This window comes from Corvus hawaiiensis, chromosome 2, assembly GCF_020740725.1.
Source record: "Corvus hawaiiensis isolate bCorHaw1 chromosome 2, bCorHaw1.pri.cur, whole genome shotgun sequence".
Taxonomy (NCBI): Eukaryota; Metazoa; Chordata; class Aves; order Passeriformes; family Corvidae; genus Corvus; species Corvus hawaiiensis.
Genome location: NC_063214.1, coordinates 1,336,709 through 1,362,952, shown reverse-complemented (window position 1 = coordinate 1,362,952; position 26,244 = coordinate 1,336,709). Strand labels below are relative to the sequence as shown.

The 26,244-nt window shown below is 51.0% G+C and overlaps 2 protein-coding genes across 3 annotated transcripts in view; one reads left to right on the top strand and one right to left on the bottom strand.

Moving 5' to 3' along the window:
• FAM168A (family with sequence similarity 168 member A) overlaps positions 1 to 14,882 on the bottom strand; it is a 131,610-nt gene extending 116,728 nt beyond the window's left edge. The window contains exon 1 of the mRNA XM_048294055.1: positions 14,864 to 14,882. The gene's annotated coding sequence lies outside the window, so the exon portion shown is untranslated. The remainder of the gene's footprint in view (positions 1 to 14,863) is intronic.
• Positions 14,883 to 18,434: 3,552 nt separating this feature from the next.
• Positions 18,435 to 24,229, top strand: PLEKHB1 (pleckstrin homology domain containing B1). 2 transcript variants are annotated; one of them, XM_048295824.1, is made up of 7 exons: positions 18,435 to 18,539; positions 19,647 to 19,709; positions 20,178 to 20,330; positions 21,158 to 21,260; positions 22,093 to 22,132; positions 22,769 to 22,874; positions 22,948 to 24,229. In XM_048295824.1, exons 2-7 carry the CDS (start codon positions 19,673 to 19,675, stop codon positions 23,082 to 23,084), a joined length of 576 nt encoding a protein of 191 aa, XP_048151781.1. In that variant the 5' UTR covers positions 18,435 to 18,539; positions 19,647 to 19,672; the 3' UTR covers positions 23,085 to 24,229. The 2 variants fall into 2 exon arrangements, with proteins under 2 accessions (XP_048151781.1, XP_048151782.1); XM_048295825.1 differs by having other exon boundaries at positions 18,439 to 18,539; positions 19,650 to 19,709.
• The last annotated feature ends 2,015 nt before the right edge of the window (positions 24,230 to 26,244 follow it).

The following is a 26,244-nucleotide window of genomic DNA, read 5'->3' as shown; positions in this document are numbered from 1 at the left end:
ACCAGGAGCTATTTCAGGATGTTGGAATGGAAATCACACACAGGAAAGTCACAAGGCCTTATCTGAGTATTTTTTTTATCCAAAAATGTGATTACCCTGGGTTCCAATCCAAGATATTCCATGAACTCTGAGCACTCCTGTGTCCATAAGCTCCCCTGCTCATTTCCAGCCTCGTCTTTCCCCTCCCTACCAGACCACCACATCTGGGTGCAACACTCAAACATTGGCAAAATTCTAAATTTCTTCCCCCAACTGAGAATCAAGCATGGAAACAAAGTCCTAAATTCTGATTTTAGGAGCAGGAATTGCAAGGAGCATTATTTGCAGGGAGTGAGGCACATAAAAATCTGCCCTTGCCTTTCTTCCCAGATCCTCAGGCACAGTCACCTTTCCCTAGGAGATCAGCCTTCCACCTGTTCAGCTCTTTTTTCCCCAGAGAGCAGAAGAAACCAGCTTTCTAGAAACTCAGATCTTACTCACAGCACAAGAAAAGTCTTTGATTTTTAAAAAATACTGTAAAAAAATTTCAAAGTACCTATCCAGGCTACAGCAGCCTGTCCAAAATCTTCTACAGCAGATCCCTATGGGGAAAGGTTGGTAAAGAGGACAGAGCTGTCAACCTGTACTTTCATAACCTCCCACCCTAGTTTTTCATCACAAGGTTCTTCCCTAAGCTCTGCATTTCTTACTTCAGCTGCTCATTTTCAGCTCTTGAAAGTTTCGGTACAAAGGAGCCACGGAGACAATTTTTTCTCTTTGATCAATCACATCCCACTGTTCAGAAAACAGGCTCCAAACCATTAATCTTGCTTATGTTATCCAAATGCTTGCTAGGATCTCATCTTTCCTATAATTTATTTAGCACTGAGTCCCTTGACAATACATCTGAGGTATTCTTAGATCACTTCAAACATCAGTCAGGCCAGGAGTTCTGATGGCGAGGCAGAACTGGCAGGGATGAGTTTTAGATGCAGACAAAGACTGATCAATGCACATGGCACTTTTTCTGGGAATGCCATGAATAGTGTCCAGCTGTCCCTCGGTGAAGTCTGGCTTCAAGGAGCACAAGGGATCACCTGGAGACAGCCAGGTACTACAATACATCACCTGGAGCCAGAGGATTTCAATAGAAGCTTTGTCTTGCTGCTCACAGGATTCTTGCTGCGTCGTTTTACCTGGTGCTGACACACACTTGAAACTCCATTTTATACAGTTCCCTCAGTTATTTTCCTAGGACACAGCAGCCAGAGGTGAACACTCGGGATGAGATCGATTTGGGGAGAAAGGAAGTCTACATATGGTTTGCATACAACAGCAATTATAGCGGTGGTTGCACCACATCAGTCCCTCCCTCAACTGGTCCTGAGTGGAGACCCACCAGACACCACCCACCTCATCATCACATTCCCAACCAGCCCAGGTTTCCACAGGTATTTCACAGCTCTGAGAGATTCTCTCATATAATGAGGGAGCTGGGGAGCAAAGGAGGCTCAGGGGGGAGCTTCTGGCTCTGCACAACTCCCTGACAGGAGAGCGGAGCCAGGTGGGGTCGGGGTCTGCTCCCAGGGAACAGGGACAGGACAAGATGAAACAGCCCCAAATTGTGCCAGGGGAGGTTTAGATTGGATATTGGGAAAATTCCTTCCAGAAAGGGCTGTTCAGCCGTGGTACAGCTGCCCAGGGCAGTGTTGGAGTCCCCATCCCCAGAGGGATTTCAAAGCCGTGTGGATGTGGCACTTGGGGACGTGGGCCAATGGTGGCCTTGGCAGTGCTGGGGAACGGTTGGACTCCATGGTCTTGGAGGGCTTTTCCAACCTGAACAATTCTGTGATTCTATATAGGGGGATACATCTATCATATAAATATAAATATAAATCTTTTTAACCTTCACTCTCAGCAATCCAGTTCTATTCCCATATTCACCATGTGCTCCACAACATTTTCGGGCTTGTCTCCAGCTCCAGTTAATTTGAGCCATATCCCAAACCCACCCTTCCCACAGTGCCATCCTCCACAGGAATTTTCAACCAGAACGAGGTGGTAATTTTACCGTGAGGGTTGGCCCACTAAATAGAATCAAATGCTTCAATCAGCGAACTCCATCACCCCCTCACACAACCCCTGTGCCACGGCCAGGGGTGAACGGTGCCTGGTGCCTTCCTGCAGCTCTTTCTGCCCAGGAAGAAAATACTGTTCGTATTTTCAGCCATTTAAACGTCACCCACAACCAACCTAATCCTTGACAAGAACATACCCTGCCCTGGTCTCTGTAGTTTTAAAGGAAAAGTGATCAATTTTAGATATAAGTGCTCTTTTCCTTGGATCATCCCTCCCAAAAGGCAGTTCACCTTTAAAGGGTTCCCCTTTTAAAACTCCAACTTCCTTGGATGTATGGGAGGGCACTCGGTGCCTGGAATTTTCTCTGGGATGCTCCTGCAGTCAGACTCTCCCTCTGATAAGCCAAGCAAACTTAGCTCTGTGTTTCTCTCTGTGTGTTTTTTCTAGTTCTCAGACTATTTTTGCGTTTCTTCCGTTCCCCTACAACTTAACCAGGAGCTATTTCAGGATGTTGAAATGGAAATCACACACAGGAAAGTCACAAGCACCAAATACAAAAATGAAATCTGTTCTCTTCTAAATATTTTCTTGCTCATACACCTAAAAATTTTTTTTTAAAAATTTTAATTGCCCTTTTTTTTGCTACAGCATCGCTGCTGGTGTTTACATCCACCTGCTCTGAAATCCCTTTGAGCACCACTGCTCATAAAGCAACTCCCTCCAGCTCTCTCAGAGCCCCTTCAGGCACTGGAAGGTGCCCTAAGATCTCCCTGGAACCTTCTCCTCTCCAGGCTCCCAAAATCCTGTTGCATCCACTGTTAGTTCCTTGAAACCTTTCTAAAACCCATCTATCTGACCACAATAACCCCTTTTTAATATGATTAATATAATATTTATTTGCTAACATCCTGCCAATTTTCTCCATCAGAATATCACTTGGTACTTAAATGCTTCCCTGGATCCATCCCAGAGGTTCCAGCAGGGCACCAGGTCTGCAGGAAGGCAGGACCAGGGTGAGTTCTCAGTTCTGCTGCTCTGCTTTGAGCTACTTAATTGAAAACAGTAATTTAAGCACAGTCAACTCGATTTAATTTCCTAGTGATGACAAAAACTGGCAACCGATTTAGGCATCATTAACTTAAAATTGGTATTAACTTTAAGTAGAAATCAGATCTGCTCTAGCAGGACTGAGTTCAAGCCTTTAAGCTCCCCTTTATTCATTGGGGTTTGGCTGTCTCTGGGTGCTCTTATATAAAACCATTTTTAAGAGATGTTTATTGTAGACAGGGCAGAATCCTGAATGGTAAATTGAAATCAATAACCTTTGAAAAATGGATTTTCACAACTTTCCTGATCTATGGATTTAAAGAGACACAAGTTTTGAGAAACTAAATAACCCAAAGTGAAAATCCACATAAGAAAAACAACCATGTCTTTAACCTCTAATGATGGCTTCTCACCCATTCTGTAAAGACTGTATTCAGAAATAAATCTCAGATAATCTGGGATGATGGACATGAAACAAAATCTTTTCATTTTCCACTTTATTTTAGCATGTGAGAACAAAATTCTGAGGGTTTGCTAATAATGTGTATTACGGACACGCTGCCAAGGAGGAATAAATTATCCCTGTGTAGAAGAATCCCTCTAAGATGAAACACTGAAGGAACAGCAATTTTAATGGATCAGCTCGATTTTCCGGGCATTTTGGGAAACAAAAGCGGCTTTAAAAATAAGGTATCTACACACTTTTTTCTTCTGAAATTAGAGTGACACAGTTATCTTGAGAAAACTATTTTTAAAGGCTTCCAGCTCTCTAACTTCCCTGGGTTATCTGATAACGCTCTGGCTTCACTTCCCAGTGTTAATTCGGTTTGTTCCTGCGCTCCTGTGTGCTGCCTACAAATACAAAAATGAACCAAATCAGGCAGAAACCATCAGGGTTAATTATAATCAGTACTAGCATCTCGAGTGCTATTTGTGGCAGCAGTGGATTTTTATTCGCTCTCAGAGTATGAGCCACTCAGTAAAACAAACACAGAAGGGAACTCAGGAACTGTGTCCCCATGGATTCAGGTGCTTTTTGGGAAGGTTTAAAACACGCTCTCTGAATCCTCTGAGCAGAGTCTCTGTTTGCCCAATTTTTGTGGCTTCTTAACTGTATCCAGCTACTTGAAACGAATGTAAAATGCCTGGGGGTTTTATAACCTCTCATGCTGCTGATCCTTCCTACTGTTACCACTCTGGCAGGAAACACGACTCCCAGAAAACTGCTCCAATTAAAACAGATTTCCGCTCTCCGTACCAGGAATAGACTCTGGATACTCCCCAGTAACTTTAAAATGGATACTCCCATTAAATTATTTCGATATAAAAAGATTTGCAGACAGGACTGATATCCAACTAAGCATCTTCATGAGAACACATCTTAAGCAAATTTAATATCTGGGGTTTTTTCCACTCCCTCTTTACTTAATGGCAACATCCCTAAAAGTACGACAGCTCCTGGTGTCTACCTTGAGGCAGGAAAAGAAACACTGCCCTGTTTTCTCCTCCCTCAGGCCAGCCTGTGTTCCTGGAACCCTGCCGGTATCTCCAGAGGGCAGGCGGAAACCAAAAGCCAAAAAATAAGGGATTGTTTTCCCCAGCGCTCTTCCCACTATATTTGGGTCAATAGAAACACCCACAGAAAGCAAGGAATATGAAAAAATGTGGAAAAAATCATTAAAAGGTAAAAATCATAGGAAAGTCAGGTAAAACCTAACCTAAACTGAAGACACAACTTCCTCCAGGAAGAAAACTCCATGATCCATAAGCCCCATGGCTTATCCTGATAGCCAGAAAATCCTGATAACACCAAGAAAAACATATTCCAGAATCAATGCCCTCCCTGCCCCAGGAGGAAACTCTGCTGAGGTCCTTTCAGATTTAAAAACAAGATCATCAACGAAGTAAAGCCCAGCTAATCCTGACTGCCAGCACAGTCCTGGGGAGAGAGGTCTCACACAGAGAGAAGATTCAAACCAAGGTTTTCACAGATCAAAGGCAGCAGCCTGAACTGCAAGCCTGAGCAAGGGTGACACCAGAACAGTCCCCACAGCCCTGATGGCACATGAGAGACATTTCCATGTGGCAGGAATCAATTGGCTCTGAAACCTGTATAAAACTATATTTAAAGTTAAAGGGCACAATAAAGGAGCCCAGCCACAAAGAGTCCAAACCTTCCCATTCCCTCCTGTGGCAGAGAAGGGGGGAAGTTGTCACCATAGCATCTTCCAAAGTTTCATTTATCTATCTCAGCAAGTACAGACATTACCAACCCTTTTTGCCCTGTTCCAAATGGGAAACTGAGGCACTGCTCATGCAGTTTGGGAACTAGAGAGAAATTTGGGGCATGGAAAGGAGCAGATGCCAGTCTTCCACCGTTGGATCATGAGGCCATCGTTCATCCCTAGCAAACTACGAGCCACAACGTAAGAGGTTGGAGATTTGGGTTCTCTGGCAGAGAGATCTCTCCTGAATGAAAAGTTCAGCATGAGGCTGAAAATTCATCCCAAAAAAATCTCCACTGAGGACAATTCTGCTACGTGGAATTTGGTTAAAGCCAGCAACACTGGCCACAAACAGAGGAAAGAAAGCTTCCCAAGGGCTGAACACAAACACGGAACGTCAGGCTTTGTGTCAGGAGAAGGGGAAAAAACACAAACTGCAGGGAACAGGAGGGAATACGCACAGTCAAGTGCCAGGAGCGTCAGTGAAGAGCACCAGGAAAGCAGGAGAAAGTCAAGGACATCCAGGGAAACACCCGTGGTGAAAGTCACACTAAACTCTGCGCGTGTGCTTAGTGCTGGCGGGAAAAAACGACCTTGGATTATGGAGAAAAATGGTTTCCTGCTGTTTTCTCCAGCCTGTGTTCAGAAACACCAGCCTCTGCAAACATGCTTTGTGGATCAGCACCATGGCCTCCAAGAAATACCTGGCTGCTATGGATTTCCTCTTCCCACAGATGAGCACCAATATTGGCTGGTTGCTCTGGTCACAAGCAGTAACTGCGCCTGCTGGGAGCAGCGACAGCGTCAGCTGGAACCAAGCAGGTGAGAAAAGATTTCAGGGATCCGGGAAAAGAACTCCAAGGGAAAGTCTAAGTCAAGGTCTGGCAATCTTCACACGGTGCCATGCCAGGCTTTTCCTTCCCACTGGCTTGAGGGTGCCAAGAGAAGCTGAGGAGGAGCTGGTAGGAGCTGCCTCTCAAACCAGCAGGAATCTGCTTCCAAGCAGGACAGCGGCTTTTGCCGAGCCTGGAGCTCAGGGAGAGGCAGGAACTGCAAGCTGCAAATTCCTCTTGCAAACCAGTGCCTCAAAATGCCAATGCTGTTTGCTCCACACTGCATCCACAGGCTGTCAATCCCTGAGCTAAAAGATGCATCCGGTACCAGATACAAGAGAAGGCCCCAAAAGAATCATGGAACTGAACAAGGCTGCGTGACTGATGAGAAAATATTTGGATCTGAGTGATGGAGCAATACTGGAGGGAAGGGAGAGACCATGAATTGCAGAGCCAGCATCTTTCCAACTAATAAGACACCTTCCCAGATGAAACTGCTGATGCATCCAGGAAAGGCACAAGCTGAACACAGGAGAAGGACACTTAGAAGGGGAAATGAGGCACAAAGTCAGACAAGAGCTTTCATTAAAAAAATGAATTTTCTGTTGCTATATATGGATGCAGGGAGTCTGGATAACAAGCAGGAACAAATGAAATCCTGGCCAGCAGTAAGAAAAAAATGAGCACGTGACTGGACTTGAAAATCATTAATCCCATGGTGTTCAGCTATGAAAGGAAGAGATGGCTGCAATGTATCCTGAAAAAAAAGGTGGGAAGGCTCACCTCTCTGACAGTTATCAACACTGTGGGAAAACTGAATTTCCAGGGCAGAAACTTGGTGTGTTTTAATGGGTGAAGCCAGGAGGAGGTTCTGGGAAGCACCAAGAGAGGTGAGTCCATACAGGGAAAAAACCCTTGGGGGGTTATGGAGGAGACAGGAGGGATGCAGAAACTCTCATGCAGCAAGTAATTACAAGAGATTAGTTTCCCAAAATCACAGGTGACAAGTTGTAACACCAAGTAACTGATTTGGGCCTCGTTACAAGCAATAAAGCTGCAGAAATCACTGGACTGGAAGCCTTGACAGTGCAGAAAAAGAACAGGCTCATATTTAACTATATCTAAGTCTCGTAGTTCAATCAAGATTGCAAAATGTCTTGAGTTCAATAATTGATTTTAACCTGTACGATGTTTGTACTTTTTAGTTAGCATCTTAACAAAATATCAACATAATCACAGGCTCACAAAACCATTTGGGTTGGAAAAGACCTTTAAGATACCGAGTCTGACTGTAATGAAAATTGGCATCACTTGATTTGCCACAAATACAACGTAGCACAGGAAAAATTAAGGAATTTGCATATAGATGATCCACTCACCAAGTTTCAAAGTGCTTTTGGGATCAAAAAGGAAACAGCTCCAGAGTGAAGTTTGAAAAAGCTTCTGAGGCAAATCAGAGCTTGCACTCCCCTCACAATCAATGGGAAGACACCAGAAAGATTGTTTAACAATTTATATGAAAGCAATTACAGGATACAGCAAAAATGAAACAACATGGATGAGTCAAGACCAAAACAGCCCGGTGAAACCCAATAATGACGAGTGCAAGAGCAGTGTACATTGTGCAGGTGGAGAATTCCCAGCTGGACTGATGGACAGGAGAAAACAACCCCGAGGGGATATCAGATCACAAGTAAAATGTCAACAATACAATGGAATTACCAAAAAAAAAAAAAAAGAAAGAAGGGAAAAAAAGGCACTTCAGATTGTTTTAAGAGTGCCATGTGGAAACCAGCATTATTTCGTTTTATACAATGCTGACAAGGCCTCGCAGTGCCAAGTCTGAGGAGGGAGAGAAGTAAACACACCAGAGCACAGAGGAAAGCTGAGGAAATAATAAAGAGATTTGGATACAAAATGATCCATAGGAACACATTAAAGGACCTTGCCAGCCTGGAGGAAAACAAACTGGAGGAGGATGTAACATGCTCCCATCAATGACAGCAGAAACAAGGGGATGTGTTATTCAAAGCAAAGTATCTTCATTTCTCAGAGATCACAAAATCCCAGGATGGCTTAGACTGTATGGGGCCTTAAAGATCATCCAATTCCACCCCCTGCCATGGGCAGGGACACCTTCCACTACCCCAGGCTGCTCCAAGCCCCATCCAGCCTGGCCTGGAACAATTCCAGGGATCCAGGGGCAGCCACAGCTGCTCTGGGCACCCTGTGCCAGGGCCTCACCACTCTCACAGCCAAGAATTGCTTCCTAATAGATCTAAGATATTGGAAAAGCTTTTAACCAAATTGGTTAAGCACTCACTGCCAGCTTCCTGAGGAGGCTTGCACCTCCAAGACTGGAAGATTTTAAGTAAAAATTAGAAATACATTCATTAAGGCTGCTCTAGGGACACTTTAGCTTGCCTTGAGAAGGTGAATGGACTGGGAAGTCCCCCAAGGTCTCTACCAGCTCTGCATTCCAGTATGGAATGATGCCCCAGAAGCCCAGGATGTTTGAAAATCATCCTGGGAGTCCTCCAAGAGTCCTCCAATATTTCAGAGACCCCAAGGGCTCATTTGCAATATTTTTCAGAATGCAGGAGAAAATTTGGAAGACAAACATCTCCAACCTGGCTACATCATGGGAGGGCAAAACACCAAGTAAACACCAATCAGTCTGCCAGACATAGGCTCTGGACAAAATAAGGGAAATCTGAATCAGACTCGATCTGGACTTAAAAAGAACAGGAGTGAAATTAATGACAGTCAAGTCAACATTATGGAAAATAGGCCTTGTCAAGCAAAGCTGACTTCATCCTCCGAGGAGATCCAAGGTAATAAAGGCAAATGCTGCAACGTGACAGGCAACCTTTTGAGGATGACATCCCAATTAAAAAATTACCACTGTATGTGTCAACAAAGCAGCTGAGCAGATTCAGAGCTGGCCGACGGACAGATGACTAAAAGCAGCCACGCATGGAAAATCACCAGCAAAGTGAGCTGCAGTGGGGTTCTGCTGGGCTTCATCCAGAGCCCAGAACCATTCCAGAGGTCCACTGTAGACCTGGAATCTAGGGAACAAAACTGGAAAGCCAGAGCCCCACGAATGGAACCTGCCCAACACTTTCCAGGCGATGCTGCGAGTTTAACTGGACCACAATCAAAGGCCACTTGGTTGTGGAATTAAGAGTTCCCTCCAAAGGGAAAAGTTATTGGGTATCAAAGGACCTCTGCATTTAGACAAGAATTGGCTTTTGGAAGTAGTAGTTAGAAACCAATTGAAATTACACCTTGGACACTTCCAGGGATGAGGCAGCTACCACCTCCCTTGGGCAATCAGCTGTGCCAATGTTTTACCACCCATACTGTAAAAACCTGTTCCTTCTTTCCATGCACGGATCTGCCACGCTCGGTGGAGATGTCCCACACTTCCTGGAATCACCCAGGAACCCACCCTGTCCCTGGCATCTGCTCCAGCAGCAGCACGGCTTCCCTGGAAAGCAAAACCACGTGGGCGAGATGCTCCTGAGCTGTTCTGCCGTGTTTGCTTTTCCAAGGGCTCAAACAGAAAGACAGTCAAAAAATTCTTATACAAAGAAACATTTTCTTGAGCTCCTAAATCCATATTAGAAGACTCAGCTATCCAAGAAAGTTCAACAGCTGGGATTTGGACGCTACAGTAAAGAAAAAGAACCCAGTTCTCCATTTATGGCACTGCATTTTAAGGCCTGAAAACTTCTGTTGTGAATGTAAGTCAAGTCAAGAGCAAACTGGAAAATATGTGGAATGCCATCATCTTGTAAAAGCCATTAAAAGTCTCATTAAGTGACACCATACACAGAAAACCGAAGAAAATTATTTGTAGAATAAACTACTACAGAATCAAATGTTTATACAGGGACCTATTCCAGAGTAATTGCATTTCAAATGCTCACAAGCTTCATACAAAATACTCTTCAGCAGGGAAAAGCCCTTAGCACCTGTCTGTCCATACAGACATGACAATTATCCTGGGTAAAATGTCATCAGGAACTGGAATGAACGATCTTACTTTGCCCAGCAAATTGGCAGGAGAAGGTAGAATCATGGAATTGTTAACAGTGGAAAAGACCTCAAGGATCATGGAGCCCCCCAGCACCACCAAGGCCACCACTAACCCATGTCCCCAGGTGCCACATCCACATGGCTTTTCGATCTGTCCCAGGATGGGGACTCTGCCCCCACCCTGGGCAGCCCACGGGACTGTGGGGACTCTTAGGACCTTGTTTAAAATAACCACACAAATCCCCTTGTCCATCAAAAAGCGAGTTGTTATTGCCTATAAATCCAAGCATAAAGAGCTGAATGGAAAATGGGGAAGAAGACGACCATGCACAAAACTTCTCACCAGTCTTCAGGATGTATTTCTAATCTCAGAATGACAAAACCGACTCATTATCAAATTTAGGGAGCTGGTATCTAACAGCAGAGAAAGCAGAAGCCCAAGCACTGGGCTTTAATTTGTGGCAGATAAAGAGCTTGATGCCATAAAAGAGGCAGATCTTTTTTATTAAGTTCTACAGCAAATTAGGAGGAAAAACCCTGCGGACCCCAAGATGTTATGGTCTGTTTTAACTTTTGCTGCAGTCGGCAATCTTTATCCATTTTATCAAAGAATTAGACATGCCTAGCAGGCATGATGGCATCTATTCTATTTTTTTTTTTGCCAGTTTAGTACTTTTCCTCTCATAAAATACTCTAAGCTTGTCTCCAATAATCCTCCCAAATCTCTAACCCTTGCTGAGACAAGGAAGGCAAAAACGATCAGCCTACAAATACACTTCAGCTTTAATCTTCCTATTGAGAAAGTTATTGTACCAAGGCCACGATAAACTCCAGTTTTCTGCTCTGACTTCTCATTTTTCCACTCTCCAGTTCTCCACGTGACTGTTTCAGCCAAGCAGAGGAAGGAGAGACAGGGTAAAGCACAAACAAATACAAACCAGAGGAGGGGAATGTGGGTTTTTTTCAGCTTTTATAAGTCCTATGACGATAATCTCCTAAATGGTTTGCTGGGGAGCGTCAGCAGGCCCACATTTTTTCCTCCCAGAAAGCACAGTCACTTGAAATTCCTGTGCAGTGCTCAGGGTTTTCAGCACATCCATAGTAAACAAAACCCAGAGGAGCTTTGGAAAAATTATCCAAGTCCCACTCACACTCTAAAAATCCGTGCATCCCCGTCATCCTCAACAGAAGATCATTCCCTACATGGTTCTTAAAAATAAACAGCTTCCACAAATTTCAGATCTGCAAGTGCTGGATATGCCTTATAAGTTGGATCTTTGCTGCCTGGGATCTTAATTACAGGTCTGGGATTGCTGCTTCAGATGCTCATGGCACACTTGCCCCTCAGCAGAAGAAAATCCTGGAAATTCCCAACTGTTGCTTCCCATTCAAGCTAACAAATAAACATAAAATCCCACCTCAAGGTTATCCACCTAACAAAGCACTGAAAAATCAGAGCACAACACAAAATGTGTATCGTAGACATGTTTTCATATTGATTTCATTCTCTCTCTGCCTAGGTGGGAAGTGCAGTCACATCATCCCACATTTTCTCCAAAAATCAGGTTTACACAAATTTTACTGGGAAAAAATTCCCCCCCTGGGAGGGTGGGCAGGCCCTGGCACAGGGTGCCCAGAGCAGCTGTGGCTGCCCCTGGATCTCTGGCAGTGTCCAAGGCCAGGCTGGACATTGGGGCTTGGAGCAGCCTGGGCTAGTGAAAGGTGTCCCTGCCATGGCAGGGGGTGGCACTGGATGGGATTTAAGGTCCCTTCCAACCCCAGCCATTCTGGAATTATGAATTTGCATAAATAAACACAGCCCTGCCATGACATTCTTCCCTCATATTTAGGGATATCAATGTTTTTGACACAAAAATAGGAACAAAGTGATTCAGTTGAGTGGAAGGAACTAGAAGGTGACACAATTTAACAGCTCTGCAGAACTGTGTCTGTCCAACTGGTATTTGAGTCACACGGAAATAATTCCTGAAAATTTATTCCCAGTTTTAAACAGTGACAGATAAAGATTCAGTATTTTTTAATTCAGAGACTGAAGAGACCATCAACAGGTAAAAAACCAGGCTGGTGGGTTTTATTTCTCGTCAGTGAAACAAAAATCTTCATCTCTTCACTGAAGGGATGCATGGCATGAGCATCCAGTAGCATCCAAAGGGACTGGCATTTGAAACTGGCAAAAAGAAAATACCACAGAGTATGACAGGAGCCCTTTCCTCACTCGGTCATTTCGGATCGAATATTCCTATGGACTGGACATGAGAACCTATGGATTTTAAGCAGCAAACCAGAGCCCAGCTGATGAGGAGGATCACAGCACAGGCACGTCAGCGAGCATGAGGGAGCTAATTCGGGACAGAAACAGGGAGAGGAATGCCCCGGCACACGGAGAGACTTCAGGAATTGCAGAGGAAACAGAAAGTACACTGAGCACTTGTGCTGCGGAAAGGGAAACCGGGGGCCTCTGCAGATACCATCAGGCCCCAAAGGCAGGGCGGGAAGACAAATGAAGATCATAATCCGCACTGAAGGGAAGAGCGAGCTCACAAAGGAAGATATAAAAGTTGTGTTTCCCTTTTGACAGCCTCGACAACTGCTTTCCAGAGAGCTGGGAGGCTGCTCCGAGTTCCCGGCTGGAAACACGGGGGGGTTCTGACTACCTGAGGAGAAGGCTCTGAAGCACCTCTGCCCCAGCAAGAGCAGCAAAACCCCTGGATTCAGAGCCAGATGGAATTCTGTTCATGCCACAGCTTTCACAGCAGGTGACCCAGCAGCGACATCCCAGCGGTGAATGTCCCACTTCCCTGAAAGGGAGATCGGTGCCAATCCCACGCCTTGGAGAACTTCCCAAAAGCAGGCACTACCCTGGATTCCACACACACCTCCCCTGCCTGAGGTGGCTGCGTTCGCACCTCCGTGTCCAAGCTGAGCTCTCCCAGGCAGATCGCATAATTCAATTTAGCCCCCATTCAATTACCATTTTAATTACGCTTTCAGTGCAGGTACCGAAGGCCTTTCACAGAACTGCTGCTCCAAAGCATTCTCACTCTCCTAAGAAATGTTGGCAGCAGCAGCATCGCCTCTCTTCCCTGTTCTTTCCCGGTATCCCCGTGGTGGGTTACGGATCACGGGGACCAGGAAAACTTAACTGCAGGGTTTAAAAGTCCCTGGATAGTTCACCTGCTGCAATGCAGGCTTACCATGGGGTTTGACAGACGAGTATCAACCAGGATCAGAAAGCATCTCCCCAAACATCCTCCCTCAGTGATTGTATCCCAGTTATCCCACATACATTTTTTTGCAATCTAGATTTCTCACTCCAAGGAATATTTTCTGAACAAATTCCAAACACCTCCACGGCACACATTTTGCTTCCAGTCCCTTTGTTCCAGAGGATATATATCTATCTGTCCGAAAAAGTGTGTCTTTGCTGACAGCCAGGAATTTTAATCAGCTGAAGAATACACCCCAAACCCCCCAGATCTGGACAATAATATCTGTAACACTTACCCCACGCTCCCTAAAATAAAGCACGTGATTTGGGAGAGAAAGATTCCTTCTAAAAAACATCCACATTTGCCTTGGTAAATAAAAAGTTGGGATGCATAACTGGGTAAGTTGGTATTTGCAACTCCCAGAACAAAAAGTTAATCAGATTTAATGCAAAATACACAATGCCGGCTGATATCAGTCCTTTTATTACCTATATATGTATAACAAGAATACAGATACAGATCATAGTGGCTGTTGGGGTTTTTTTTTAATAGACTCAACCATAAAGGTCAAGAGAAGCCACGAAACAGTTAAAATTCAGAATCAGAAAGAACTGAAAAAAAAAGAAAATAAGCATTTGGCCTCTTCACACTAATTTCCTTTTTCTTTACATTGCTCAACATCGCTCCTCAATTTGAGTTCTAATCAACAACCACTTCACAGCTCACATTTTATGAAATAATGCAGTTGATGCAATCAAGTCCAGCAAAATGTTTCCCTAAAGATGTTTCCATCATTCACATGCCTTTAAAAAAACACACACATGCACACAAAAAAAGGCTCTGACTTCCTCCATCACTAGTTAACAGCAAAAATAAACACACCACAGCATCTTAAATCATATTTTCATTAAAACAAAAATAGAATCTTTCTGGGGTTTCTTTCTGCTTAGTACAACATGTCTTTGTCCAGGAGAGGGGGGAAAAAAATACCCTCAACCTGCTCATTTTTCTACACTTGACAATAATGAGCACCAAATAAATAAAATTCAGCCTATGGAAATACAAACCATAACCCAAAAGCTCATCACGATGTGCAGTGAGGGGAGAAAATGCCCCCCAAACCCAACCCGGTACAAAAGCTCTTTCTGCTAATGAGTATTTATTTCATTTCCATACTTCCAGGCTCCTCTGCTTTCTATAAAGGACGGAAACCAAGCTCCTTTTTGGCATTATTCACCCACAATGTAGCGATGGACTTCACTGCCCTGAACACCACAATGCCAACAACAGAGCATGCAAACAATCATTATTAAAAAGAAATTAAAAAAAAAAAAAAGAAGGAAATAATCCACATTTTCATAAAAACGAACGGAATACGCATTTTATACAGGCAGAAAAATCCTAACACCGCCTTGCATTTCCCAACCTGGATGTCCCTGCTTTCATTCCTGTGGATGCTGCGCGCCGACATCCCCCCGCTCACCAAACCCTCTAACCATTTTATAACCATTTAAAAAGCATTTTAACCCCCCAGCAGGGCTGCGGGACGGGGCTGCCGGCCACAGCTCGGCCCTTCCCACCGCACGGAGTTGCCGGCGGGCTCGTCAATATTCCCGGCATCTCTCCTGCCGGCCCCACGTGCCCCTCGGGATATTTTGGGGGGGTTCGCCCATTCCCGGGGGGCACCCCCAGCCCGCGCATCCCGTTCCCTCTTTCCATGGATGGCGGTGAGCCTGGGATGGGGGAACAGCCCCTGGAGGGGCAACAGGCTCTGGGGGAAAACAGCCCCTGGGAAGGCGGGACAGCAAATTTGGGGGGCAACAGGCTGGGGGGGGGGGGGGAATAGCCCGGTGCGGGGGCAACAGGCTCCACTGCGGGGGACACACACAGGCTCTCGGGGACAGCAGCCCCGGGGGACACGGCCCGGGCGGGGAACAGGAGCTGTGAGAAGGGGGGACACACGACAGGCGCGGGGGGACGGGGGGAACAGAGCCCCCCGGGGGAACGGGCTGCGAGGGGACACGGGGACAAGAGCCCCCGGGGGCAGCAGGAGCCCGGGGGGACACGGGCTCTGCCGGGCAGCGACAAACCCGGGGCCGGTCCCCCCGCCCCAGGGCTCCGCTCTCCGCTGCCCCCGGCCCGGCGCTCCCGCCCCTCACGCCGCTCCCGCCGCGGGGCTGAGGGATGCGCCCCCCGCCGCCCCCTCCCTGGGCGCTCTGAGGGAGCCCCCAGCCACCCCCCTGCATCACCGCGGAGCCCCCACGCCGCCACCCCTTTCCCGCCGCTGTCACCCGGGGGTGTCCCCCCTTCGCTTCCCCTCCCCTTACCTGCGGCTGCTCGGGCGGCGGCGGCCCCTGTGCCGGTACAGCAGCTCTCCCTCTCCTCCTCCTCCTCCTCCTCCTCTTCCCGCTGCTCCCACAGCCGCCAGCCGGGAATGGGGGGGGGTAGGGGGGGCAGTACCACCAGCGGGACCGTTACAGCCGCCGCCGCTGCGGGGACTACAGCTCCCGGCAAGGCCCGCGCGCCGCCGCCGCGGCTCGCCGCTGGCTGCCCCGCGCGAGGGGTCATGGGTGTTGTAGTCCGCGCGGCTGGCGAGGGAAGGACATCAGGCGACAGGGCCCGGACAGGCGCGGGGCGTGCTGGGAGGTGTAGTACAGCAGGGGTAGAGCCGCCGGGCATGGTGGGAGTTGTGGTTCAGCGAGGCATGACGGGAGCTGTAGTCCGCGAAGGCTGAGGGAGGGAGAAGGCCGCTACGGGAATCCCGCTGGGATATGCCAGGTGGGGCTTCACGGCGATTCGGGATCTGAACCCGGCTCCGGGAGACCCTTCCCGGGTCGCCTGGCGAGCGCAGGGTCGCGGGCCGGTAGCGGGAGGGGAGCGGGGAGCCGCGGGGCCCGGCCTTGCCTGCACAGCCCTCCGCCCGCCGTCTCCATGGGGCTCTGCCCCGTCCTTCTCCTCGCACCGAAACCAGCCCCTCACCCTGCTTAGGGCAGGAAAGGAGTATTTTGGAAAGAGATGGAGAATTCCTGTGGATCTTCACCCAGGGACTGGGACGAGCAGGGCACCCATGCCCCCCGCCCCCCCTTCACTCCCTCACAACACTCGTTGCTGTTCGAAGTATTTTGCTGCGCTTTTTTTTGGTGGGGATTCACGCTGTAAATTGTGCTTCCTGAGCCATGGATGTGGAATGCCTCCCTTGGGAATCAGGGAACTGGGACAGGGATAACAAGGGTCTGCTTCCCACCCCTGGGACACGCAAGGATGGGTGTGGAGGAGGTGAAAAACATGTCAAAGGAAACATTTCTCCTTGTGCATTTCTCCTGCAGGATTCCAGCGGCACCAATGGGACATGCTCATTACAGGAAAAGGAAAATCCCTCCAGAGGGACTTGCGGGGTGTTTAACCAGGTGCCGACCTGTCCCGAGTGTGGGAATGACAGAAACAGCAAATGCTGGGAGTGTCACCTGCAGCTGTCCCCAGGTTCAGCTCTGAACCGCCAGAGCTTCTGTCTCCACAGATCCACAGCACCGGGAAACCTGGGGAGACCCCCTGTGGAAGACATGGATTTCCTGAGATGCGGGAAGAGTTTCAAAATTCCTTGGTTTCCTACCCAAAACCCAAGCCTGTGGCTGGGGTGGGGGAGATCCCCACCAGGCACGAGCCACTGCAGACAGAGCTGGAGGAAAAACAAACCAGAGACATCAAAGTTCATAGATTTTATTAAGCAGTGCCCAACTGCTATGGATTTGGCTCTCCTGAGCGAGGGACAGAGTGTATTCCCACATGGCATCTCTCCTTTCTCTGGCTGGAAACAATGTCCTGGCTCTTTGGATCACTATTTCCACCCAGCATGTCCCAAATTTATCCTATTGAACATAAAAAACCCCACCCTGGTTTACAAAAAAATTAATAGACCAAGCCCCCCAATTCCCACACTGGCACCATTTCCTTCCCAAGAGGAAAACCACAATGGAAAAGTTTTGAGAACAATTAATTCCAAACTGACACGTGTCTGTATGGAGAGGCAGCCCAATACATCCAAATTCCAGCCCATATCTCTTCCTAAGGGAACTTTTTCCTGGACTCATTGCAGGACAAAGTCTCTGGCCCAGCCAGATTTCCAAATAATGTCCCTGATTTTGGAAATATTCAGCACCACCAGGATGTTTTGCAGCCCCATAACCAGCACGGCGGGATGCACAAGGCTGTGAGTGTGGCCAGGCTGAGGGGGTGATTCCAGTTCAACTCCTTCGCGATCATCCAGTGGGCTGCTGGATTAATTTAATTCCTTCTGCTGTTTACCACAGTAAAGCCAGCGCTGGAAGGAGAGGAGGGGAAAGGGCTTTACATTGAAAATTCTGCTGGAATATAATTTTTTTCGTATCTTAAGGGTTGCTGTGTGCTCAATAAGCATCTTTTATTAACAGCCCAGCCTCAGCCATCACCTGTGTCTTGACTTTCCCAAATAATCCAGCCTCGTGTCCCAGAGCCCGGGACAGTTCTAATTCCGGCAGAAGCCAGGACAGACCTTGATTTTGACCTAGAGGATTGTTCACTCCACTTGGAAATTTATTTCAGACGAGCACTTTGGTGCTTAAAACTTGGGTTGTTCCTGATTTATGCTTCTGGCATGAAACACCTCGCCAGACCCATTCCCAGCAGCGGAGGAAAATCCTGCATCCTCCAAGCATCGCCTCCCCGTGCCCAGCTCTGTGCGGGGCAGCAGCCCCCCCCGGACGCCCGAATTCGGGGGTGCCGTTCTGGCTGAGCCCCCTCCCAAGAGCACCCACACTCCTGGATGCGCTCCTCGTCAGGAGCAAAGGGGGGGGGGGGGGTGGATTTGAGGAGAAAGTGAGCATGGGAGCTGCTGGATCAGCCACGGGCATCCCAGGTGGCACCAGCCCGGCAGCATCCCAGCCGCGCAGGCGCCGGGCGGCGGCTTTTTCGGGATAAACCGCTGGAAAGCGGGATTCTCCCGGCGGCCGGCACTTCGGGATGCTGGTGCCGGACTACAGCTCCCGGCGAGCCGCGCGGGCGGGCAGAGCCGGGCGGCGGGAGCGGAGCGCAGCGCATCCCGCAGCGGGCACCGCCGCCTCCGCCCGGTGAGGGATGCGCGGGGCGGCTTCGGGGGGCTGGGGGCGCGGCGGGACCGGGGAGGGGGGACCGGGGCAGGGAGAGTGCCAGGGGGCCGGCACTGAGGGGGGCGGGTTCCTGAGGGGGGCAGAAACGGTGCCACAAAATGTGGGTACGGAGGGGAAAAGATGCCAGGGGATGTGGGATGAGGGCACCAGATGTGGGTACCGAGGGACTGTGACTAGAGTGGGATGAGGGTGGCACAGGGACGGGAGCGGAGAGGGATGGGGTACCCAGGGGTGCGAGGGCAGGAGGATGAGGGTGCCAGGGGATGGGGGTGTCCATGGGCTGTGATTTTGCGGGGATGTGGGCAGGGCAGGGTGAGGGTGGCAGGGGATGGGGGTGTCCACGGGCTGTGATTTCCCGGGGATGTGGGCAGCGCAGGGTGAGGGTGCCAGGGCTGCAAACTCCATGGGGACCTGGATACTCAGGGATTCAGGCACTCGGTAACGCAGGCACAGAGGTACTGGGGGGTGTTTGTGCCTTGCCGTGCCCCTAGAGCTGGTGGGAGATCCTGGAGGCCATCCCAGGGTATCGAGTTCCCATCACTGGATGCTGGGATTCCCAGCTGATGGTGGGTATGGGGGCTGTGGCCAGGGAACTGCTCCTGCCTGTCCCTGGGGTGTTGGCTCTGCTCGGGGACCTGGGGAGCGATGACTTCATGGCCTTATTAAGGACTAATTTCCATCCAGGCAGGGAAAATAAACAAGTGTAGGTGTCGTTTACCATGGAAAGTTACTGGGGCTGTGGGGAGGCACTGCCTGTTTTCATCCATGGCCCGGATTTCTCCATTTACCTCCATGGGACGATAATCCCTAAATCCCGATGAGATTAAAGGCAGAAAGAAAGGTGGCCGGAGTGCCTCCTTCGCGATGTTTCCCAGATGACGAAATCCCGCGTCTGTCTAACCCCGATTAACCCGGGCGCTGAGCTCATCCCCCAAAAATACCAGGAGCAACAAGGGTGAATCCCCATCCCACTTGGCCCCCAGAGGCTGTGGGAAGGTGAGAGCCATGGGCAGAGCCGGAGGCGAGGCGGGAGCTGCTATTTTAACCCCGTTATTCTTCCCATCCCAGCAGATCCGGCGAAGCCTGCGGCAGCCATGGCGTTGGTGAAGAGCGGTTGGCTCTGGCGGCAGAGTAAGTGCCACCCTTGAGCTTTCCAGGTTGGGAGCCCCTCGAAAAACCCGGAGGGGTTTGCTGGGAAGAGGTGGGGTGTGGGGGACACAAGGAGCCCCAACCTGGGCGGTTAATCCACAGCAGCAGGGAGATTGTGGCTCAGCCACTCGCGGATTTACGTAAGCGGAGAGAGGGGCTGCCTGCCATGAGAACAGACACACGGCTCCGTGTCCGGGGCTGGATCCGCTCCCGTGCGCTCGGCAGGGTGGCACCCAATGCCCTGATGGCTTTTTTGGCAGCCTTTTTCCACTTAAAGCCACCTGGCCACGCTGCCCCGGATGCTCATGCCAGGCACGGGTGTCCTGTGGGATGCAGCAGCTCACAGGAGCTGGAGATGGATGTTTGGAGGATGACGTTGGCTCTTGTGAGCGCGCTGGCCGTGTCCCACCGGGCTCGCTGGGCTCCTTCACCTGCTCCCTGTCCCACCAGGCTCCATCCTGCGCCGCTGGAAGAGGAACTGGTTCGTGCTCTACCTGGATGGCAGCTTGGTTTACTACCACGACGAGACGCAGCGGGACATGGACGGCCGGATCCACATCAAGTACAGCTGCCGGGACGTGCGGATCGGCCGCGAGTGCAAGGGTGAGCAGAGCCCCTGTTCCCGAGCCCTGCATTCCCAACCCCATCCCACACAGGGCTCTCCATGTGGCTGTGCCCCTCTTAAACGACGCACATCCAGCATACCCCCTAAATAATCCAGGCTCTCTCATTCACCGCTTCTCGTTCGCAGCCAGGAGACGCTGGATCGTCTCTGCCATTGCTTTTCCTGGGGGAAGGAAGGAAGGAAGGAGGAACTCTCCTCCTGCTTTGTGCTTGTAGCAAACAGGATCCCACGGCCCTGACTCATCGCTCACGTCTCGCACAAACAAGGGGAACAAAGCAGCAGCTTGGCTGGGCCCCGCAGCCCACGGCCGCCGCACAAAGCTCCTTTCTTGGGCTGGGAGCGCCGGTGGGAGCACAATCCCGGAGCTTTGTGCTCACCGGAGGGTCCTGCCAAGCCTGGAGAACGGGGGAAGATACATGAGCCTCATGGATTTAAGATTTTGCTCTTGCTTGAGCTCACAATCCCACTCCAGCAATGCGCATCTCCTGTTGCTACAAAATTTGGGTGTGCTCTGGCAAGTTCAAAGCAAAGGCAGCTCGGCCTCGTGGCCTCAAGCAGATTTTTGGCAGTTTGCTGCCCTTCCGTGTTCCTTCTGCCACGGGGGTGGAGGTTTCTGCCCATCAGCTCATTCCTTGGGTTGGCTTTTAACCTGTGAGATCCTGACCGCATACTGCACGTGGAGACGGAGCCGAACCTAAACCCACCAGCTCTCACGCCAGAGGGAATTTGGGGCCCAGGGAGGGTCTCTGGGGCATCTCCCTGGCTGAGGCTGGATCCCACCCCATCCCTTTCCTTCCCTTCCCAGACGTGCAGCCGCCCGAGGGGAGGAGCCGGGACTGCCTGCTGACCGTGGTGCTGCGGGACGGCTCCAAGACCACGCTGTGTGCCCAGAGCGAGGACGACGCTGTGTAAGTGACTTTTGCGTCCCAATTATCCCAGCCTGGAAAGAGCCTGGGCCACACGAGAGCCCCGTCCTGCTCCCACCACATCCCACCGTTGGCTAAATCCGCCCCCAGCCTGTTTTCTCAAACACGCTCGCAGGGCGAAAGGCGCAGGAGGAGATTTGGGGTTCCCACTGAATAATCCAGAGCCAAAAGCAGCTATTTTTAAGCAGTCTCCTGAGGGAGGGAGGTTTCCTCATGGATGAGAAATCCCCTCTTGGCCTGACTGAGGAGAAGGGTTTTCATCAGTGTTTGTAAATAAAAACTGTGAATGTGAAGCCCTCGCTGGCTTGAGGCAAACTGCCCTTTTTAGCACTGTTCCCCTTCTATTTATTTCTAAAAGAAATTAGAAATTAAACTTTAAAAAGAGTTTTATTTTATGAAAATTGATTGTTTTAAAATAAAACTTTTAAAAATTAGAAGCGGCAAACATTCAGCTGCACCTGGATTGAGGGAAACGTTCAGCTGTGGCCAAGCAGAACTTCCTCAACTGAGCTTGACCTCAGCTGAGTGGAAATTCATCCATTACACACTTTTCCCTCCAAACTTAGGTGTCATTTTCCTGCCTGCCCTTGTTTTAGCCGGGGCCATTCCCAGGGACTGCCCTGTGCCCATCTCTGTGGTGTTGGGCACCTCCCAGCACATTCCCAATCCCAGCTGTTAGCCCAGCACTCATTAATAGGGAATTAAAGATTAGTGCCAGCCCCATGGCCACATCCAGGTCCCCGTGGAGGGGAAAAGGGACAGTTCCCACCCCTGCAGCACCTGCCAAAAATGAGTGCCTCTGTTTTGTTTGCAGTGCTTGGAAGATGGCTGTGCTGGAGGCTAAATCCACCCCGGTGAGGCTTCGTCCCCCTGAGCAGGGACACCATCCTGGCATGGGATTTGGGATTCAGGATTCGGGCAGGGGGAGGTTACCCCAACCCTGGTCCTTCCCAGGGCTGACACTGAGCTTGGAGAGGCTCCCCAACACCCACTGTGCAGCCTCAGGGCCCAGGGAGTAAAGTCCCTGGAGCCACAGGGAAGAAGGTGGGAAAGGGTTGGATGTCACCACTGATGGCAGGTGACAGAGCCACGGGAACCCTGTGCACTGGTGGGGGGTGATGGGAGTAGAGTTAAGGCGACAGGGACACTGTTAAGGGGAATGGGGGCAGAGCTGAGGTGACAGGAACACAGCTAAGATGACAGAGACACTGTTAAGGGGACAGGGACAATGCTAAGGTTTATAGGGACACAGTAAAGGGACAGCGACACAGTTAAGGTGACGGGAACAGGTGAAGGGAATGGGAGCAGAGTTAAGGTGGCAGGGACACGGTTAAGGTGACAGGGAAGGGGCAGTCAGGGTGACCTGAGCACAGGCTGCCCCCAGCCCTTGGGACTGTTCAGATTCCCCACCCAAGGGACCCAGGGCCCTGTCACCCCTGGGGGGGCTGCGGCCCAGCCCCACAAATTCACCCCACCCCCCGCTGCTCCAGGTGCACGTGTACGACCCCTACGACGACGACTACTACCAGACGGTGCCTCTGGACTCCCACCAGGCCGCCTACATCAGCTCCGGCCACTACGGCCACCAGTACGGAGGTGGGTGGCCCGGTGGCCCCGGGGGGTGCCCGAGGCCGTTCCGCACCCCGCTCACGGCCCTTTTCCCCTGCAGCTCCCGGGGTGACCCACGTCATCGTGCGCGAGGATCCCTACCGCGTCTCTGGGGACCAGATGGCCCTGGGGCTGCTGGCAGGGGCCGCCACTGGCGCCGCCCTGGGCTCCTTCATGTGGATGCCGTGCTGGTTTTAGCAGCCCCCAGGCCGGGCCTCGGCCCCCCCTTTGCTCCCCAGCCCGGTCTAACCTACCCCTGGCTTCGAACCTGCCCTGAGCCCACCTCAGCCTCCCCAAAACACCCTGGGGACAGAGACATCCCCACACGCCCTCCTCCCAGCCCCAGCTTCTGCATTAAATAACCCCCAAGTGCTTCAGAGCCCCCCCAAAACCCACTCCAGAACCCCACAGCATCCGATTCCCATCGGCAAAGGGCCCGGGGAGCTGCCGGGGCTGTTGGCAGAGCTTCCCCACCCCAAATCTCCACAGGGAGCTGGCTGCAGAAATACCGTGTTTGGGAGCGAGGGGGAGTCAATATGGGGGGAAGTGGCTGGATCTTTTTTGGCTGGGTGAACCCCACAATGCAGAGGCTTTTTAAGGGCTGTTTTTGGGAGAGGCTCCAGCACTGGAGCAGGAGCTGACACAGGGGGCAACCACAGGGATGCTCAAGAGGTGGGTGAAGGATTAAGGAGGATGAAAACCTTTGCAGGATTTCCACCCCTTTCCAACTCTCACCGGTTTCCCGGGCCTGGCCAAGTTGGCGAAATGGTGCAAAACCCTCAGGAACTGGAGTTAAACCCTTGGGAACCAGGCTGAGAACAGCCCAGGGAATATCCCAACCTTTCCAGCCAAGTGGGAGGGACACACAGCATCCTCAGTTTCACCTTGATTTTTGGGAGGGCGAGAAGGGCAGCTCTCCATGGGGACAAGGGATCCTTTCTGGCAGCCAAGCCAGGATCTTCACAGCAGGGATTTGGGATTGAGGGGGGACACACGGTCAGGCCAGGGGACAAGCAGCAGCTCAGGGTTTTGGTAGGGCAGCACCAGGGAGATGGCGATGGAAGGGGTGAGGAGCAGCTGCCGAGCATCACCCCCAGAGCCAGGATTGTATCCTGGAACCACGACTGATACTGGATTTAGGAATTACAAACCCCATAGCTGGATAGAAAACCACCAGTGATACCAGCACCCCAACCTGCTCTTGCCTTTAGAGCCCCGGGTCAGTTCCTCCCTGTGCCCATCGGGGGACTGGGACATCCCAACACACCATCCTCATCCTCTCCTGCATTCCCTGCCTCTCTCCTGCTATGCATCCGCTCCCAGAAAGAGAAAAAACAAACAAACAAACAAACAAACAACCTCTTTGAAGTCTAATAAAGGCAGCAAAAAACCAGCCCTGGCCTGCGGGTGAGTGAGGATGAGGAGGGAATACTCAGCCTTGGCCACCTCCAGGGGTGGGAAGGACTGTGTCCTCCTGGAGAGCTGCCCAGGGATGTCCCCAGCTCCTCTGCCTCCTCCTGTGCCCCTTTACCTCCCTCCCTTTCCCACTGGGAGCTCTGGGGGTTCCACCTTCAGCCTCTGAACGTGGTACAGTGGCCCTGAAGAGATACGGAAGGGACAAAGCTGCCCCAAAAATCCTCTTCCTGTGCACGAGAACCACCGTCGTGTGCTGGCAGAGCAGCTCCTTCTTTTGCACCACGGATTCATGGGATGAGGCGTCTCCGCCTGGGACAGGCCCCGCGCAGTGTCAGGCACTGCCAGCCCCGGGTTAGGCCTCGAGGTGGCTGAACAGAATCCCTGGTTCTGTTTAATTTGCAAAGCAGGAGTCACGCCTGGCTCCCACTTCTACGCCAGGGATTCAGGCCCCTCCATCCCTCTGTTAATTCCAGCACAAACACCAGCTCCCAAGGGCTGGAGAGGTGTCGGATCCAGCCCCACACACCCCATTGCATCCTCATCCCTCGTGCCTGTCCATGACCCCGGCCAGGCCCCGCAGCGCTCACTCACCGGCACCTCCCTGTGGCACCGCCGCTCCTGGGCCGCTGATCCAGCACCCACGGCTATTCCTGCTGCAGGGGTGGGCACAGGAATGAAACAACTCCTGTGACGGGGGGCACTGTCCCCATTTCCAACCTGTGACACGTCCCAGCCGTGTGTGCTGGCATCCCAAAATCCCCACGTGCTGGGCTGATCCCCCAGCGTGAGCAGCAGGGAAGGGCAGATTCTGCCCCACTCGGGTGAGACCCCACCTGCAGGGCTGCCCCAGCCCTGGGGCCAGCAGCACAAGGACCTGGAGCTGCTGGAGAGAGCCCAGAGGAGGCTCCGGAGCTGCTCCAGGGCTGGAGCCCCTCTGCTCTGGAGCCAGGCTGGGAGAGCTGGGGGTGCTCACCTGGAGAAGAGAAGGCTCCAGGGAGAGCTCAGAGCCCCTTGCAGGGCCTAAAGGGGCTCCAGGAGAGCTGGAGAGGAACCGGGGACAAGGCATGGAGGGACAGGACACGGGGAATGGCTTCCCACTGCCAGAGGGCAGGGATAGACGGGGTATTGAGAAGCTTTTCTGGGCAGCCTGTGCCAGGGCCTCACCAACCCCACAGGGAAGAATTTTTCTCTAATATCTAATTTACCAATCCAATATCCATTTTATGATTCACCAGCCAAAGTGCATAATCCCAGGTGAGACACATTGGGAGGTGGAAACATCTGAAAACTTGTCACCAGTAGCAACACAACCTAGAAACTGTCCCTCATTCCCATGCCATATCCGGCTGCTGACCTGAGAAAGCTCCTTTTCCCCAGCTCAGACACCCATGCTCCTCATCCCTGAGGTACCTGAACATTCCAAAGCTGTTCCTGCTTCTCTCCTGCTGTGCTGGTCTCCCAGAGATCCAGGGACATGGAGCAATCCGGGCAAGGACAGTGGTGGACCAGCACATGCCTCCAGCAGCAATTCCCAGGGTCTTCACGCCGGTAGGAACAGCTGGCAGCAGCCAGGCCCTGCACTAGGGAGCTAAATGAAGGAGCAATTAAATATGTTATAAATAATACTGGGAGCGCAAACAATTGAACCACAGCCCTCAGAAGTACCTGGCTTGGTCTGCTCCGCCCGGGAGGGGCTTCCCAGGAGCTCGTGGCGCCGACTGAGAGCGGCACTGGGCAGGACCAGAGGGACCAGAAGTGCTGAGGGACAGAGCTCAGGGCTGACCCGCTCCATTCCCAACTCCAATCCAGACTCGCAGCACTCCTCTCTCCCAGCAGGGAGAGCTGCTGAAGCTCCAAACACGGAGCAAAGCTCAGAACAACTCCAAAACCCCTCAGAAAAACAGGATCCGCAGTAAGGAGCAGGCACAAGCCATTAACACCC

What these genes read in the sequence shown, in the direction of transcription:
- PLEKHB1 (XM_048295824.1), top strand. Translation starts at nt 19,673, where the DNA reads ATGGCGTTGGTGAAGAGCGGTTGGCTCTGGCGGCAGA. An exon ending in GATCGGCCGCGAGTGCAAGG is followed by an intron (nt 20,331 to 21,157) that starts GTGAGCAGAGCC and finishes TTCCCTTCCCAG; the next exon opens with ACGTGCAGCCGCCCGAGGGG. An exon ending in TGGAGGCTAAATCCACCCCG is followed by an intron (nt 22,133 to 22,768) that starts GTGAGGCTTCGT and finishes CCGCTGCTCCAG; the next exon opens with GTGCACGTGTACGACCCCTA.